Raw genomic sequence first — 19,437 nt, 5'->3', positions numbered from 1 at the left:
ACAAGGGCAGCCCCAGGGCAGACCAGGCTGCCCAGGGCTCTGTCCAGTTGGGGCTCAAAACCCCCCAAGGGCAGAGCCTGCACAGTCTGCCACAGGTAACAAAGTTTTTCCTGATATCCAGCTCTGACACTCTTATTTCCACTTAGGCCTGTTGTCTGGTGCCTCCTGCCATGTCCCCCGGAGAAGGGTCAAGCTGCCTGGTCTCAGCACCTCTCCCTGGGTGGGCAAAAGTCCCTTACTGGACTGAGCAAACCTTGCTCTCCAAGTGTTCCTCAGCCCTGACTGTCCCAGGGTCTGCCCTGAACTCACCCTGGCCGATTTCTGTCTTTCCTGGCATGGTAGACCCAAAATGGGATACAGTACCTTGACTGGGTTCACGAGCACCGAGCAGACAGGAATGAGCAGTTTCCTCAATTTCTGGGCATCCCAGGTTCCAGCTGGCCCTCTTTGCTGTGGCCTCAAGCCCAGCCTGCTGCCCCCCACAACCAGCAGAGCCCTTTCTGCACCAGCACAGGTGCAATAAGAGGTCAGAGTCAACCAGCACAGCATTGTCCATGTGGAATAGCATCACCTCACACCGGGGTGGGCTGGAGAGGGAGAGTTGGTTGGGCTAGTAAGTGAAAGACAAACTGGAAGAAGATGGATCACAAATCACAGCCCAGGGTGCAAAGAGCGATACAAGCGACCAGCAGATCCCATGAAATAAAGGCTTTTCTTCTTTAAAACTTAACTTTTCTATCCAGAACAGAGGGAAGATGAAAAACTTGTAGCATGAGTTTTAGTGCAAATAGAGGAGAATAACAAAACTCCTGTCACTTGGAACACTGAACTGGTTTGTGATTAAAATATTTTAAACATGGCTATATTAGAAGATCAAAGCACAACACTTAAGATCTGACTTGCAGCACTGTGAGTTGAAAAATAAAGCAAGTGTTCAGATGTTAGAGTTTTTCTTTAACTTGAAAATACAATGAGATCTCCTTTGGCCTTTGCCTCAGAAGAACACAGTCTGACTCAAAAAGCTGATACTTTCATCTGAATCAGTCAAAAAGGGGTTCTGCAGAATCACACCAGGATTTTTCTCCATAAAACACAAGCCCACATGCAAAATAAAAGTCCATTCAGAAATGTTTAGAGTCATCTTCACCATGAAAGGTGTAGACACACACCAAAATCATAGAATCATGGAATGGTTTTGGGTTGGAAGGAACCTTAGTCCCCAGTTCAGGGACACTTTCCACTAGACCAGGTTGTTTAGAGCCCATCCAGTGTGGCCTTGAACACTTCCAGGGATGGGGCATCCACAGCTTCTCTGGGCGACCTGTTCCAGTGCCTCAGCACTCGCACAGCAAAGAATTTCCTCCTAATAACTACCCTAAACCTACTTGCTTTCTGTTTGAAGTCATTACCCCTTGTCCTGTCATTACATGCCATTGGAAATAGTCTCTCCCCGTCTTTCTTGTAGGCTGCTTTCAGGTACTGGAAGGCCACAATTAGTTCATCCTGAAGACTTCTCTTTTCCAGGCTGAACAAACCAAATTTTCTCAGCCTTTCCTTATAAGAGAGGTGCTCCATCTCTCTGATCATCTTCGTGGTCTCTTCTGGACTCACTCCAACAGGATGATGTCATTTCTATGCTGGGACCCCAGAGCTGGATGCAGCATTCCAGGTGGGGTCCACCTGAGCAGAGCAGAGGGGCAGAATCACCTTCCTTGACCTGCTGGTGTGGGTTTTTGATGCAGCCCAGGACACGGTTGAATTCAGAGCTGCAGCTGCACATGGCTGGGTCACGTCCAGCCTCTCATCCACTGGCATCCCCAAATCCTTCTCACCAAAGCTGCTCTCCACCTGCTCGTTCCCCAGCCTGAGTTTATACCAGGGCTGCTCCAACACAGGTGCAGCACCTTGCACTTGATCTTATTAAACCTTATTAATCCCATGAGATTCCCATTAAACTTTGTGAGATTCCCTACTTTCAACATACCGCTTGTTACCAAAACACCACCTCTTCACAACGCCAGAGTGAAGCCCTGATTACAGGCAATTCTCGGTACCGCAAACAAGCAGCCTGTAAATCGGCATAGACGGAGGCAGAAAGCAAACCCCGATGTCTAATAGGCACTGAACTCCACAGGTACGACGCGGGATTCCCCGCAGCATTCCCATTCCATCGCCGGGAAAAGCGGCACCGGGAGGAGCGGCCGGCGGCGGCTCCCGCGCTCCCGCAGCGCCATCCAGTGGCAGCGCAGCAGGACGGCGGCGTGCCCAGCGCCTCGATGCTGCTGATCTCAACCCGGGCGGTCATTTTTTTCAATTTCGCAACAAGTAGCAGAGTATTTTACCAGATAGGAACCCCTTCTCTTTGCTCGGTTGCCGCAGGTCCTGCCAGAAGTGCTCGGAGCCCGCTGGAAGCAGAGGACAAGCAGCTCCCGTGTTTCCATGCCGGTCACAGTGTCTGCACGTTCACACTCACTTATAAGGAACGCTAAAGCACTTCCCTTTTTAGGTACTTCCGCACATGTGGATGAAAATCTGATTTACAAACTAGACGGAAACTACAAATTAGGAGGAATAGTGTGTTGCCAACAGAGGGTATGATAAATTCCTCACAACAAAAGCGCGGAGTACACGAAGTCAAAAGAGAAGTTCGGCCCTTTGATTCCCATCCCATCCCTTTACAGGAAGTAAAATGACTTGGCTTCACTCATAGAGTCACTGCTTTGGAGTAGACCTCTGAGATCATCGAGTCCAGCCACTAATCCAGCACTGCCAGGTCCACCACAAAACCCTAAGTGCCACTTGTTTTTTGAGCACTTTCAGGGATGGTTACTCCACCACTCTCCTGGGCAGCCTGTTCCAGTGCTTGACAAACCTTTCAGTCAATAAATGTTTCTAATACCCACTGTAAACCTCCTTTGGCACAAGTTGAGGCCATTTCATCTTGTCCTATTGCTTGTTACCTGGGAGAACAGACCAAACCCCACCTGTTTAGATTCACTAAGGAGAGAGGTGCAAACATCCAGCCTTGTGCCACCTATATTTTACAGGATTTTAGAGGATTATGTATTCAGATTCTCTCCTATGAGTGAGGAAATTCAGAAAGAGGATTATGTATTCAGATTCTCTCCTATGAGTGAGGAAATTCAGAAAGAAAGTTTATAAAACCAAACAAAACCTCATTTCTGCAACTTGTGAACAGATAGCTACCTAAGCTCAAAACTCATTTCATCTTTGCTCTGCCACCCAGGATTAGGGCAGAATGAGGCAGGCACTTACACACAAAATGCATTCCTCTCAAGGTGATCACTGCTGCTTAAGAAAATTACCTCTGTCCAATCTGGAAAAGGAATCAATGCTCCCTTCTTCCAGGTTGCAACATTTTCAGCGTGAATATACAGTGAGGAGAGAGAGTAAACTGAAAGTCCAGAATTACAAAGTTCTACTTCCAGAAAGAGCAAGACAGGTATTTTTCCCATTGATAGTTTCACTCTTTCTTCCTGCAGTATGTAGGGGTTTATTTCACCTCATATATCAAACATGTACCGCATACTTGTAGTTTCTCATGACACCTAAACCTGAGTGAGATTTGAACAAGCACTGGGAGCTGCATGAAACAAAACAACTTCAGCCACATCTTTAGCAAATAAACAATTTAGAGATAGCAAAGCCTTCTTAGTAAGAAAAACTAAATTCCTCAAGAAGAATTTGTTGCCAGAGAGGCAGCATTAAACCAGCTGAAATGAGCTTGTCAGCTCTCAGTTTCAATCTACACTGTAAGATTTTGGTATACATTGCAAGATTACCTTCTGCCCTCATCAAAGAACTGCAGGAAAACCCTCATGTGCTAGATAAGACCACATTTCAAGGAAGAGTCAAGTGCTACATACTTTGGATTAGAGTGATAACCATACTGAATATCAGTATATAGCAGGCAGGCAAGAAATTCTCCTTTCAGAGGAAGAGTAGACACCTCTGAGCCAAGAAGAGGAGAGAGAAATCCCACTGGACTTGGACAGCATAAGAGGTGGCGACAACATGGATGGATGGCACTGCTAACATATTGTTCTCTATACATAAGAGGACATTTATAACAAATAGTTGAGACCCAGTTTTGTTGAAAGTCTGTTTCATAACTGAGGTAAGAAGTAAAATAAGAAGGCAATAAAACCATCTTCACAACTTTTACACGCAGTATTAAAGAAAATTTACTGCTGACAGAACTGTCCATGCAGCTGAAACATGACAGTGTTTATCCTAATTCAAAGTAAATCTCCATTTGCAGAGTCTTACTTCATGACTAGTACCTGAGGAAAAAAGGCATCCAAAGGTGTACAAGAATATTTAGAAGCTGCTGCTCAGCCTCCACCACGTGTAGTGGAGAGGTTGGACAGCAGACACACTGACCTCTGACGAGTCTAGTGAAAATTGGCAGCAGGCTTTAATGCCCCCGCTGAGGAGAGAGCGAGGAGTCAGCTGTTATACAGCAGCAGCTGCCTGGCCAACAGCACACATGGACCGTCCAGCCCATCACCCCACTCACTGCTCTGCCCAGGCAGCGGGTCAGAGAGGAGCCTGAGAAATGAGGGGGTGGGAGGGTGAGCAGAGATGGGACAGGAGAGGGATTGCAGGGTGCTGTGGAAAGGCAGAACACACAGGCTTGGGAGGTGCCGGCACAGCGAAGAAAGATCAGTAGGAAACCAGATTTTACTGGTTTTGTTCCTTCAGGAGTAATCTGTTATTTAAGAAAGAACACTCTATACTCAACTCTGTGCTAAGATGCTGTCTTAAGTGAGAAGGACGAGTATCAACTTCCCCCCGTGGCACATCAGTCTATTTCCCATTTCAGCAGGGTGACCACAACACCTACATGGCTATAGAATATTTTTGTCCTCCTCTGAGGCTGCACTAGCAAGTCTGGACACGTAATATCACTCATTAATGCATTTTCTCCTGCATTCATAGCACTTCTAAGTTACAGTGATGTCACTAGCTTGCTATTGAAGGGCATTAGCTATGATTATCCATGGAAAAACTCTGCTTTTCACAAATACATTAAAACAGGCAAGAAATTCTCCTTTAAGAGGAAGAGGACAGACACCTCTGAGCATTACAGCCAAGAAGAGATGAGAGAAATGCAACTAGACTTGGACAATATAAGAGGTGGCAGTAACATGGAGGGATGGCATGGATTGTTACCATGATGTGCTCTATACATAAGAGGACATGTATAACAAACAGCTGAGACCTGTTTTTACTGTAAGTCTGTTTCAAAACTGAGTTAAGTTCACACTGGAGATATTTAGGATATCATAATCATGATCTTCAAGAGACAATCTAAACTACTCTTAATTCTCCTAAGGGGCAAACTGCATGGGCAAGCAACTTATGCCGAAACTGCAAAGTCAAAACTAAATGCCAGCCTCTTTAATGGTTTTGGCAGAAGAGGATAAATTGAAGGGGAGTAATGTGAAAACACAATAACAAAACATCTGGATTGATGCCATGAGGTGCTGAGTACTGTGCCTTGAGGTAAGAACTAATTTATCTGCTTGCTTACTCAAGTAAATGGTCTCCCTGGACTGGAACTGCAATTAAGTACGTTTCAGGGTTTAATTGGATCGGGGCGGAATGTCGAGCACTTTGTGGGACTGAGCCCACTGAGAGCACCTTGCACGTCCACCAGACACAAACAAAATGTGTAACTCACCAAGAGTAAAAGGCGGACACTCAATCACTCTCTCTCAAAACCTGATTCTAAGATAAAACCTCCCCTGGTTCTAATTCTGGTCCCTTCAAGTTAAAAAGTTATACCTGCAATTTTTTAATCCTGATTGGGAAAAGAATTTCACAGCAAAGTGTGTGAATCTCTTATCTCTAATAAAGTGTGTATTTTCTGTGAACAAGACAGATTGTATCAAGATGGATGGTTGCTCCTGTTAGCCAGAGTCTCTGCCATCATATATCCTTAAAGGTACGTGTAAAGCACTTCCCATTTCCCAAAGGTCTCAGCTAGAGAACAGCTTTGTGGGTTTTGTGTCAAGGAAGCAGAGAAACTGGAGAGAGCACTAAAGAAAATTATCACAGATATAAAAGAATGGACTATGGAGAAAGACTGAAAGGTTTCCCATAGCAGAAAATGGCCCAGGAGGGGGTAAGGTGGTGTGTTGGGATAGTGTTCAAATATGTACAAGGTTATATGTTATTGGAAGAGGATACTAAGCACTTGTTCTTCCAGTGCAACAAAGGTAAGATAAAAAAATGTACTCTGTCAGTTTACACAAACAAGCTTTAGAGTAGCTATTAAGCAGCATCTCTAACTATGAGGTTTGGACAAGATACCTCAGGAGACAAAGAAATCTCCTCTACTGGAGAATATTGATAAAAGGCCACACAAACACCTGTCAGTGACCATCTCTGTATAGGCACCACCCTGCCTCAGAACAGTGGGAATGGACCAGATAACCTACAGTCCCAGTTCTATAGAATTCTGCACATCAGCAACTTCTGACTCCTCCTAACTTGCAAACCACCCAACTTTAATATCCAGAGACATCACCAATAATTACTCAGCCAGCACTAGAGGAGAGGGAGGGACTTGGCATTTGTTTAATGCTTGGTTGCACTGCTTGTTTGGTGCAGGATGGTCAGCTGCATTTCAGTTACTGCCTGCCCTGAGTAGGAAATCCCTATTCACTGTTCCAGGATATTTTGCTCAGACAGAGGATATTGCTTCTCAGGGAAGAATTCCCTGTTTTGCATCTCTGGAGTTAAGACTCCTATTATTATAGATTCTTATAGATAATATTATGGTTATTGAACATGGCTTCCTCGCACACTGGTTAGTGCAAGAACAGGTTTATTTTGCTACAAACATGCAAAGGTATTATTAAAAAAATCCTAATGAGACATGTTTTGCCAATTAAAAAATTTAGTATTTGAACGGCAGTGCTATATCATTTAATTCTCCCCAATGCAGCAGACAGGTTCTGATCCACATACTGCACTCTATCACATCTCAAGTTAAGGTAAAAGAAATAGCCTGCTCAGGTATTTTGTTTCACAATATCAGAGAAAAGCCATAGAATTCTTCCAACCATCTCTGAACAGTCAGATTCTTAGTTACATTTATTGAATGAATAAACTGCAAGAAAATAATGAAGTCATTTTTGCAGGAAGATATCCATGATGGAACCATTAGCAAGTCTGACTGAGGACATTCAAAGACAGATAAATGAAAACTGCTATTCATTTCCAAAATGCTTTTCCATTATGGACATAGTTGCTAAATGTTTCCAGAATTCAGTACTGAAACTTCATAGGATACATACTCTAATGGTCCAGAATACACAAAACTGCATTGTAAAAACCAATAATGTGATAAGACTAGCACTGTCACGTCAGAAAATCTTATTATGTGAGGATTCTGACATCCATATATAATGAAACATAGTAAAATGGGGAATAATTGAGCTCATTCTACTTACCCGCTCACTACGTGCTCTTTATTATTTTCTGACTGCAAACACAGCTATTGGGATGGGAGAGGGAAGGAGAGAAGAAGAAATGGCAGTCTATCCATATGACTATTTTGTCGTTGTCCTTTTAAAACAGAGGCATTTAGGAAAAGAACATGTGCATTACGTGTTAGTTTTCAATGGAGTAACACATAAGAAAGCTCTTCTGGATCACCTGCAAAATTACTGCTTTGCTGCTAATGGCCTACAACAGATTGTTATTGCAAAAGGTTCTAATGAGCATGTTTTGTCAGTAATAAAATTTGAAGACAGCTCTGTCAAACTCAGGAGTATAAAAATGCTCATAAGGAAAGGATAATTATCACTACTTACCAATTCCGTACTTTTTCCTGTAATATTCTTTAGTGAACTCATCACAGTCACAGATTACTATCTTCCTTCCCCAAACATTTATTACTGTCCCTATTTTCAAGTCACAGTCTTTGTAAAATTCCTGACGCACCGCTCCTGTCTAATAAAAGAGGGAACATTCGTACAGCAGATCCATAAATCCCAAAATCCCATGACCTTCCTTAAAATCCAGGTCATTTAGTGAGTGTGATTTAACACATAACCTTCGAAGTCCATTTGCAACTATACTTCTCCCCATGTTAAGCTGCTCCACTTTCACAAACGAGGGATTAACATACAGTAAACCTGAGTAGTTTTCATTCGAGCTACTCTCCAGCGGCAGCAGTTCTATAAATAACCCTCTTTGTTGCAGAGGATAACAACCACAGAAATTACAAAAACTACTGTGAAGATATTCAACAGCTGGAGGCATTCAGTAATATCTGACCTGCAGAGTGTCCCGAATGTAATAGCCTTTGTTTCTTTCTGACTTTCCCAAAACGTTGAGAAGAGTGTAATTGGTGATTGTGCCCGGCTGATACATCGCAGTGGGAGCATCCTGCAAGAGAAGGGACCAGCTCTTCAGAAACACAGTTGAGAGTGAAGGAAGGGAACTCTGGTACCTCAGGATTAGCAGGTTTGCTACAGGCTCACTGTTATTGTAGTATTTTCCTGGGAGAATTTTTAGTAAATCCTAAGGTAGGATTACGCCACCAAACCTAGAAGCCAGTGTGTATGTCAAATGCCAGCACATATTCCAGAGGCAGCATCCAGAATCTTACTGTGCATCCAAGGGCAAAGTCTCTTTTATTAAACAGAAAGCAAAGGTCAGCACACCCGAAGCACCACATCATTGTCAACATCTGCTCTAAAGGCTATTTTTTTGATTGATAATAATTATAAAAACATGCAAAGAACCATTCAGGGTTAGTCTGAACCACTGCACACACATAGGATCTTCAAGTCAGCTTGATTATGTTGGCAAAATTGTTATTTGTTTCTACTGTGAGTTTCAAAATACAGTAGTAATTTATCCCAGTAATATCAAACTCAGTATGTTACAATTTTTTAATTATGAATTAACTGCTGGTTCAGGGGGATCAAAATGAGTTATTTTGTCTTACCACCTTCCCTGACACCCCAACTTTTGACTGATCTCCTCTGCTGCCCTTCTCAAAGTTTCCAGAGGAAGAAGCCAGCCCTTAAAATTGCAACAAGCACTTCAGTGGTAGAAGGGGTCTGATAACACAGAGCCAGTGATGAATCAGCATCTCAGAATACAGGATGCACAAGGGTGAGAAAAGCGTAATATTTTGCTGTTAGGTTTTTACTATAAAATCTCACGTACATCTATGGCATCACAAATAGATTATCAGTGCTGGAAGGAAAAGAGGAGAAGATTCCCAGTATGTTACTCCATCTGTTGGCTGATGTTATTCTGTCATCAGGATCTGTCTGGAGTGATACAGAAGCGTATCCAGATCATTAATTTTATAATCATAACAGGTTACAGAAGACTCAAACCCTTTGAAGATGTCTCTGAGAGGAGTCTTTCTCATACAAGCACCTGATCAATGCCCAACAAAGCTTATTGACAGATTCCTATTGATTTTGAATAGCTTTGCTTAAGGTCCCAAATCTAGAAATTCAATTTTAAGAAATCACACTAGATTTGCTACAAAGAGGAATTGTTATGGAATAACAAAAACTGACTTTTCCAAAGGTTGTAAATATAAGTCATGGATCAAATCTGAATTTACCTCAGTTTTACATGAGCTTATCAATATTATTTATTTTTCTGGACTTCCATTACTGCAGAGTTTCATTAAAATAAATTTACCTTAATACAGTAATATAGGAGAAAGAAAATCATAAGACATCTCTGGCTTAGTTTAAACATGACAAGCCTTGAGCCATTTTTCCATCACTTACAAAGTTACTACATGAAAATATGTGCAAATCCAAAATCATGCAATTAAGAGTAACACTCTGAAAAACTTTCTAAATATCATTGCAATCCTAGTACAGGATTTTCAAAACAAGGCATTCAACATTTCTTAACTAGTGGAAGAACTTGAATGACGTTGAAAATTTCATTCCTCACCTTTGGAAGTTTATCTCTTTTGAGGAAAAGTGGAACTACATCCCGGCCTGAGTTGACTGGCAAAACTTCTCTTATATCAATTGTATCATCAGCCAAATAATAACGAAGAACAAGTTCTCGTGGGCCATCATTCAGACATTCTGGGTCATTCCAGGCACAGGTAAAACCCAAAACTTGTCCGTCGTACTCCAGAAATTGTTTCAAAGTGTCGAAGCGTTCATAAGGGTGCAATGGATTCGTGGTGTCCAGAATCCTCTGGGAAAGGAAAAATTAGGAGAAATGTATTTTTAATTATGTGCTCTTAAAAACAGGATGGTACTATCCAACCTTAAAACATGGGTTTCAAGGTTTTCAAATGACACCACACAGTTACAGTACATGAAACACCATTTATGGCATTACCAAAGAAGTGTATCCACTAAGTCTAGGCCACCTATCAGGAGTCTGGTGCAAACCAATTTAATTTTACTCAAAGCAGTTCAGAGCAACCAAAAAAAAAAAATTACCTTCCACAAATTAGGCACAGGAAAGTGAGAGCTAAGGCAGCCAGAATTCACTAGATAACTTTACTGTAATTCCTCAACAACTGGGAACACAAAGACATAGATTTTAGTAGTTTTTGTCTTCTGATGCTCTTATTTTTTAAATCTTATTCCCCTCTCCATTCTCTTTAGGCACAAATATGCACAATACTTGACTGGTTTGCTTGTTGCTTAAGATAAAATAAAATCTCAGCAGGTTATGCAGTACTTTATATAATGCTGAGACAGTCTGACAATACCAAGACAACCCAGCACGTGTTAATATTCACAGCTGTTACCTACAAAGCCTGAGCAAGAGAAAAGTAACCCATGGCCACTTTGAGTCACCACAACCAGGAGATGTATTACAAATGCTGCAAAAAGGCTGGCAACAAGAATGCAGATAAACCAACACATTGGCCTGAGAGAGCCTCAGAGACATGGAAATTGTCCTACACATCTCAGCCATAGTTACTTTACATTTTTGCTGCAAAGACCTGCAGCAGTTTTCTCAATAAGAGCATTAAGCTGAATGCAACAGACACAGGAATATCTGCTGTTTTCAGAGGGATCTGTCACAACTGGCTGCATATCATGGGCCAACTGTCCCAACAGACTCAGGTCAAGTGTCATCTGCACTCATATTAATCAAGAAAAGCAGAACTGAAAGAAACTGTCATTATTACCTGCAGAAAACATCACTCCCACTACTATTCACAGGGAAAAAAAAAAAAAAAAGGACCCCAAATCCTGCAAAGGGGAATCCACATAGCATGTAGGAGCTGTGAGTGAGATTTTTGGAGGTGTGTGTGTGTATATGTGTCCCCACATACTTATAAAAGAGGGAACTCCAAGTAAAATCTCAAAAGTCTTCAAACTGCAGAGCTCTGGGTTCTGTATGGCAGAAGAATTTGCTCTACACATGCAAAGAGCTGTTAAAAAGGTGTGGGGTAGAGATGAAAGATGACATATGAATAGAACAGAAGAGTCTGCAGGAAGCCATGGGTGTGCTTGAACCACAATTCCAATTAGATCTTTCTTTATACACTTTAAAAGTGTTTATTATCATTAAATTAACTCAAGCAAATCTGTAAGTAGAACATGGAATAGGCACACTCTTTTTTTTCTTTTCAGTTTAATACTGAAAGGTTTATTTTATTTTTCCCTATCAATTTTGTTCTGTTTTAGAAGGTGTTTGAACACATCAGGAGAAAACTGGTTATATTTAATTATATAGTACAATGAGCCACATGCCAGAATTTTCAAAAGCAAGTTTTGTCTTGGGATTTTTTTTTTTAAATAACTGTTCTCTATTCATTCTAAAGAAATAATTTACATAATGCATATTAACAATATCAAGTTTTCAGTACTACTGCCTCCTCTGACCTGTCGTCGCTCTGTGGTGTACGGATCATCCGGACGACTTCCGGGAGGATTTACTCTCACTCCCATCTTCTTCAGGAAATTTTTTGTATACAGGTCACAATCTACAATCTTAAATATTCTAGAATAAAAGTTTACTTCTATGTTGATATTGAAATGATATATAGTGTAGAACTGATCTTCATGAGGAGGTGGAAGCGGAATCCGATGCCGGCGAAGAATAGTTCCTGTGAAGCAATTGGGATAAATTCACAGAGTAAATATTATTTGCTCTAAGGATCCCTCCACACACTTGCTAGTTTTCTACACTGATAGGACCTAAACAGACAAAGCCACAAGGGACAAACAAAAATTGTTCTTCATTTAGCAAAAGAATTATTAGGTAAGAGGATCCTTTTATTAACAGTAATACACTGATTGTCTTCTGGAACCTCAAGCTCCAGTATTTCACTGAAGTTAATACAGAAAATTGCCACCTTCTTCTGAGACAAGCATGAAACCAATGAAGTAAATTTCCATTGGCTGATGCAAACTTAACAGGTTGGTAATTTTAAAAGTATTTTTCCTCATCACGAAAAGAAATGCCTTCTTCACTTTTTTTGAAAAGCAAGAGCAGTCTCCAGTACTTGTCAGTCTTGTTAATTTTTCTTAAAAAACAAACAAACAAACAAACAAAAACAACGTAAAAAGTTGTGCATAAAACACGTGGTGGGAGTGTCTGAGAGGGATTTGTCTGTACACTCTGTAGGATGAGGAGAGCCATACAAGCTAAGGATAGAGAAAAAACCTGCCCTAGCAAGGAAAAAGTGTGACCTAATCAAGCATGGAGCACATTCAACTGAGCTCCCCAAGGAGCACAGGGGGAGTGGAGACAACAGGGGTAAGTTGGGCTGATTGCTGCTCCGCAGCAAAGAATCCATCTCAAAAATGCAGAGCCAGGACCTCACAACCCACAGTCCAACAGGAACACTATGCAAAAGAAAAGGAAAGGCGGGGAAGTGGAGAGGAGTGAAAAGAGAGATAATTTAACTTTGCTTAAAGTACACACTTAAATTTTCCTATTAACGGTCTTCAAATGAAAGGACTGTTGTTCTGAGAGCATTGAATTTGGTTACATTTACCACATTAAAAAGAAGGAAACTGCTATTGGCTATTTAAAAACTCTCAAATATGTTGGGGAATTGGGTAATGCTTCAAAAGTATTCACTGCTGATGAGTAAGAGACTGGAACACCTCTCATGTGAGAAAAGGTTGAGAGGACTGGGTCTGTTCAGTCTGGAACAGAGATGGCTCAAGGGGAGGAACACTTATGAACATGTTTAAACACCTGATGGGAGGGAAGGAAGAAGATGGAGCCAAGTTCTTCTCCATGGTGCCCACTGACAGGATGAGAGCCAATTAAAAGACACAGAATTCCATCTGAACACACAAACCCACTTTTTTACAGTGAGGGTGATCAAATACCAGAACGGGCTGCCCAAAAAGGTTGCAAAGTCTCCATTCTTGAAACCCAACAGCACATGGCCCTGAACATCTGGCTCTAGAAGATTCTGCTTGGAGTAGGGGGGTGGACTAAACAATCTCAAGATATCCCTTCCAACCTCAACAATTTTGTGATACCACAAGTATTTTACAAATAACTTATGAGTACTTCAGAATCAACTTAGAAGCTACAGCTTTAGTAAGTTAAACTAATTCGTAAGACATATATTAAAGACAGGTATGCAGCTGCAGGTATGACCAGCTATGATTTATTCCAGGTTCACAAAGAACAGCAGCTCGGCATAGCTGGGACTAAATTCTATTTTTTAACATTACGACAGAAAAAAAAGGACAACTGTTGAAGTTTTACCATATCAATACCTCAATATACTTCTGTGAAAATACCCTGCAGAAAATAAAAAGATGGCCCAGTGTTCAACCTCAGGCTCTTTGTTGTGCTTATGAACCCAGACACCTCTCTTAACACCAGCTTTACAGTGTGTACATTCACTGGCTAAGACGAGACAGGAACCACCAACCTACAATATTAGAATAATTACTTGCCGCATAGATTCCCAGCAACTTTGAAATTACAGGAATTCTAAAAGGTGTTGCCATTTAAATACAGTAAACACGTGAAAAATTACAAAACTAAAAATAGTTCCAATACCAACCTACTACTACAATAATAGATCATCAGACACAATTAGCCGAAAGGTCCTGCTCATTATCACTCACTACAGAGCTGGATCTCTTTCCAGTGCCCTTTAGATGTATATCTGGTATGGTTTCCCACTGAGTCCTCTTTGATGCTTTTCCAGCACTGCTGTTTTGTTTTGGAGATAGGTGAGGGTGGAGGGGGGCTTGGAGACAGAGGGGATAAAGAAAGGCAGAGCAGGACTGTGCCTTGACTGGTGTTTGTAGGGCCTTATTCTTAAGTTAGTCCATGGAAACTTTCTGTTGTTCTCTTTATTTCCCTATGGACTAATTTGTATGAAATACCTTTCACTACTACCATTATCAGAGTTGTTTGTTAAATTTTAATTCCTACAGTGAAAACATGTCTTTAATTTTTCAGGGGAATAAAAAGCAACAAAGCAGATTTAGGTTTTGTTCCCATTACAATAGTTATTCAGGACCTGTTCAGCATCCTGATGTTTCACATGTACCAAATCCAACCTCCTGGTTTACTGACCTTTGACCGTAGAACAAATTTTGTCCTCTCTCTGCTTGAACATATTATACACCTATTTAAGATGCACCCTCACTAAAATATGTTAGAAAAGGTGGTAATTAGCACATTTTAACATGATGCAAAACTGCATTGCATTAGCATTAAAAAAAAAAACACGTACTTTAGAATATGTTATCTAAATTTGGCTAATCCTTGGCTCACTCCTAAAAAAATCAACAGATAATGGGCTAAGTCAGAACATGCAAATTCTGCTGATTTATAACTCTAGTGAAAATGTAATAGTTGACAATTTTCTAGTATGAGGGGTTTTCTGAGGGTGTATTCACCTCAGATTTGGTGAATAAGCCTTCAGCTAGTTTTTCATATCACTTTTCAGGGTAAACACACAAGCCCATTTTATTCTGAGGGATAAGAATTTCTTTTCAAATGGAAAATGTCTTGCAAAGATAACATCTGCAGCAATCCTTTGCTTTTATTAGGTATCACTGTGCCTGACATACACATGTACAGGACACATTTTACAGTGTTGAATTTGAAATTTAATAATGCTTTCCTTTACTGTGCCCTTGGAAAGGGAGTTGGGGTACTGCTTGGAAAGGGAGCTGGTGGTGGCCCTGAGCTCCCACACCATAATTTGTAGCATGTCTTCTTGTCTCTTGGGGCTTCTGATTATTTGGCAACCATGGCAGCTGCTTAAGAAGACCTCCCTAGTAGTGAAGGCCTTCTGACAATGAAGCTGGGCAGAAAATTATTTGGTCTCTGCTGTTCTCCTGCTCTGCAGAAGAAGTTAAGTGGTATCCAGAGTTTCCCCCCTCTCTCTGCACAACTCAAGAGTGCATTAGAGAGAGGAGCAGAATGAGTAACACCTGGAGTTTGTACAGAAAGCACCACCCTGCAACACAAAGAGTTCACCCCAATAAACAAGGAGACTTCTTATTTTCACTTATTCATCCGTCTTCAGAACACAGCGAGGTCATGATTTGGCCACCATCAAGTATGGCAAAATCACAATTATTTCAAGGCCTGGGAGGGAGGCTTAAACTCTTAGATAATTGGTTATATTGGAGGAGCTGACTGTAACTTCGTTTTCCTGCTTGTACTTTCCTCTCCATCCAGCCGGCCTTGGGAACCTGGCCAGCAGGCAGCTCCACTCTCCTCAGCTGGCTGACCTTGGGGAAACCAGCCAGCTGCTCCTCTCTGCTCTGGCTTGCAGGGTCTGGATCGCACTGGAAGTTACGGTCAACCCCACGGGAGCAAAAATGACCTTTTGATAAGGCAGTATCAGCCAGCCACAGTCCTGTTGACTGGGAATTAGATGTACAAAACACTTGCACTGCCATATCTGGCCTGGCTCTCCGTGGGAGAATTTCTTTTTATATTGAAAGAATAATTATCACTCTGGCTGTGGAAGAAGCATTTGGAGTTTGTTATGTGGTCGAGTTTACTGTCCTTCTCTTCACTCTGTACTCCTTTATCTTTACTTGGGTCTTGTGCACTGTGGTTGCCCTGGTGTTTTTCCCTTTGATTCTGGTTTCTCAAGTTCAAGTCAGCCTCTGCATTCCTTTCTCTGTTTGTACAGATTTCTCCTAATGTTTCTAAAATTTTCCAGTTTCCAAAATTAAATGAAGTTTAAATTTCAGTTATTTAGTAGCAACCTTATATGTCCAAACTCAAGTCCAAGTACAGCAGCCAATTTCACAAAGCAGTTTTTAAAGTCACTGAAACACATTTCTCACAGATCATTTATATTGTCACTCTGAGATCTTGATCAACAGTAAAAGCACGTCTTCTGGCACTTTTTTTCTCTGAAGCCAATTTGTTTTAGTTTTGTGAATTCATAATCAAATTTTGAAATTCTTATAACTTTTTCTGACATCTATTCCTTCACCAGATCTTCCAGCAGTGTGTAAGCCCCTCCAAGTGTCTTTCTGCACAGCCACAACTAGGACAAGAGTGCAGTGAGAAATTACTGCATTGCTCCAACCCCACCAGGCCCAGGGACACCCACTCAGACCATCAAACTCTCCTTTGTGGGTTAAGGCACAAGCACTGGTTACCCCTGGCCTCAAGGCATTAACCAGCCAAGCTAAGAAGATCTACCTTTGATCTACCCCATCCTTCCCTATCTCCTCTCCAAAAAGCCTCCTGAGAACAGCCATTTCATGTCTTTTACATCTTTCCTGCCAGAGCAAACGTCCAAGTTAAGGTCACCACCACCTTCTGCCTTCAGCAGTTCAATGGCACTTCATCCATCACTGTTTTTTGCTGTTCCCCCGTTACACAACCCCTTTCCTTCCACAGCAACTCTCCAACTGTTCATGTAGAGTGAGCCTTTCCTGCTCCTGATGTCCCCACACCTGTGCTCTTTTGTTCAGTGCTGTATGCCTTTCAACAACCCAAGCTCTCCTACAGCTGAACTCCCTATAAATCTCTGGAATTTTAATGAACTCCAAAGTTGTATTTCAGCAGATAAGCATTATGGTTAAGAGCCTGAACTTCAGCTCAGTTCTTCACGCTGTTACAACCTTTTCTGCATGATCATGGGTAAGATTTTCATTCCTTTGTGCTTCAGTTTACCAGCTTCACAATGCAGGCAGTTACAGCTCTCCCTATCCCAGTCAGGATAATGAATTTGAATAATATAAGAGATAGACAGACGGATAAATAAAGAGAGGGGGAGAGAGAGAGAGAGAGAGAAATAGAGACATACATAATTATAATAAAAGACAAAACAGGAAAATTTTTGATTGAAAATGCAATAAGATTAGCAGTTAATGATTTGGGATTTTTTTTTTTAAAGAAACACTGCTTTTCCATATATTCAACAACAAACAAAAAATGTTAAAGTGCCTTGAACATAACAACTTCGTCATTGGTCTTCAGTTATGGAACATGAAGTCAATAGAGTCATGAAGTGCATGGGAGTAGAGAATCCTCTGATAAGCATCACCACCACCTTTTTCACTCTACATCATATTAATCTCTAGGATAGTAAGAATATTTATGTAGATGACTATGATAAAGTATAGGCCCCAGATCTATTAATCACCTGTGAATCCTAAACACACCTCAAGTAGTCCTTGGGCCTTTCAATCTGCAGTATCTTTTCCTTTCCAAACACAGTCAATACACAGAACTTCCTTACCAGCCCAGGTACCAGCAACAAATAAATTAAGTGTACTTTCGAGATCCTGGAATGTTTCTTTTTAATCCATCAGTTAAATATGTTGTGTATGTGTGTTTATCCCACATAAAGTACTCTGGCAAAGTCGTAGAGGCCTTCAGAACATCCTTGCATGGAAGACTGAGAGAATTCTTGTTACCACTGTAACCACTTAGGTAATTTTAGATCCAGTACTAAAGGTGACTCCAACAACAATTAACACAAGACACAACCAAGGAAAGAGGGGGAAATTGCAGCCTTCCTGTCATCACAGCAACAGGGCTAGACTGCCAGGAACATCAGGGCTGAAGAGGCAGCCTACACAACCCACACCACAAAGACAATGAAAATGACTCATTCAAAGGAATCACCTTTGGATTTGCTTTATCTTGCTCTAATGAATCTGGCTCCCACCTTCCCTCTCAAAGGTGTCACCTCTGCCTCTCAGGTTAACTCTGCTTCCTTTGTCAATGGACACTTGTTCCAAGCCATAAAATCCAGAAACAGCCACTCCCACTCCTGTGACACACAAGTCAAGGAAAACCTAAATCCAATGATGTCTCCCACCTCATGCATTCGGGTGCAGGGAAGAGATAAGTAACTGTAACTTAAGTAACAGGGAAAGAGCTCCAACATGCTTTTCCTCATGTCTCAAAAAAGTACTTCTCCAGGAAGGAGTAGGATGAGGTTCCTCTGAATTCAGTCCCTGCTGACAAACCCACAAGAATTCTGGCAAGAACTACTCAACACAGGGAGAGCAGGGCCTGAAGCATTGGCTTAAGAAGAGATTCTTAAGGAAATTTTGTCCCAGGTCTAACAGTGATGATGCACGTGACACCTTTAAATGTCACAGAATCACAGAATATGCTGAGTTGGAGGGGATCCATCAGGATCGAGTCCAACTCCAGGCCCTGCACAGGACACCCCAAGAGTCACACCATGTGCCTCAGAGTGTTGTCCAAAATCTTCTTGAACTCTGTCAGGACTGGTGCTGTGACCACTTCCCTGGGCAGCCTGTTCCAGTGCTCAGCTACCCTCTGGGTGAAGAACTTTTTCGTGACATCCAAACTAAACCTCCCCTGACTCAGCTAAAGGCCGTTCCCTCGGGTCCTGTCACTGGTGACAAGAGGGATTTTGCTCTGTAGATAGATAAATTGATGTAATCTACTGATCTGGGAGAAGAATGAGGTAGTGAAACGGTTAACTTATTTTTGAAAATCGCTGTGCTAGGATCCACCAAAATGTACAAAATATCTTTGGGGACTGGGAGGCACAGTCATCCCAAGACATCCTGCTTCTTTGGATTATATCCCTTGAAAACTTTTCATTTTGGCAGTGACCCATAAACACCAAGAAGCAGCAGCTGTGTTCTCCTTCTGCAACAGGATGCTGACCGCTAGGTCACATTTTCTTAACGTAAACCAAGTCCATTAATAACCCAGTAAATCAGCTCAGCAAAAACCCTCCTCCAAAAGCCCTCAGGCTGGTCCAAGTGCAGTGACGTGACACACTGAGGCAAGGCGGCTTCTTAGCTTAGAGGCATCCAGGAAAAATTACTGTGCCAAGGACACTTTAATCACAAAGGAACCAAGAGTCAGAGGCACAAAAGATGCTCTTCTTCAACGATGGCAGAGACGCTATTGTAGCTAATGAACAATTACAGAGCTGCAGCTACAGAACTCCCTGTCAGTGCCAAGATGGGAGGAGCCAGGCTTGGGAATGGA

General features: G+C 41.7%; 1 protein-coding gene across 1 annotated transcript in view; it reads right to left on the bottom strand.

Annotated features, from left to right (window-relative positions):
* The window catches only part of EFHC2 (EF-hand domain containing 2), a 58,422-nt gene that overhangs the window by 24,869 nt on the left and 14,116 nt on the right, over positions 1-19,437 (bottom strand). Inside the window, exons 4-7 of the mRNA XM_027881583.1 lie at positions 11,877-12,100; positions 9,970-10,224; positions 8,314-8,424; positions 7,848-7,986 (exon numbers count right to left, since the gene is read on the bottom strand). Of these exons, the coding sequence (XP_027737384.1) occupies positions 7,848-7,986; positions 8,314-8,424; positions 9,970-10,224; positions 11,877-12,100 (729 nt within the window). The remainder of the gene's footprint in view (positions 1-7,847; positions 7,987-8,313; positions 8,425-9,969; positions 10,225-11,876; positions 12,101-19,437) is intronic.

This window comes from Empidonax traillii, unplaced genomic scaffold (genome assembly GCF_003031625.1).
Source record: "Empidonax traillii isolate 1590-97213 ecotype Southwest subspecies unplaced genomic scaffold, ASM303162v1 scaffold1:size7828297, whole genome shotgun sequence".
NCBI classification, from domain to species: domain Eukaryota; kingdom Metazoa; phylum Chordata; class Aves; order Passeriformes; family Tyrannidae; genus Empidonax; species Empidonax traillii.
The sequence above is the reverse complement of the archived record's forward strand: the minus strand, read 5'-3'. Positions and strand labels throughout refer to the sequence as shown.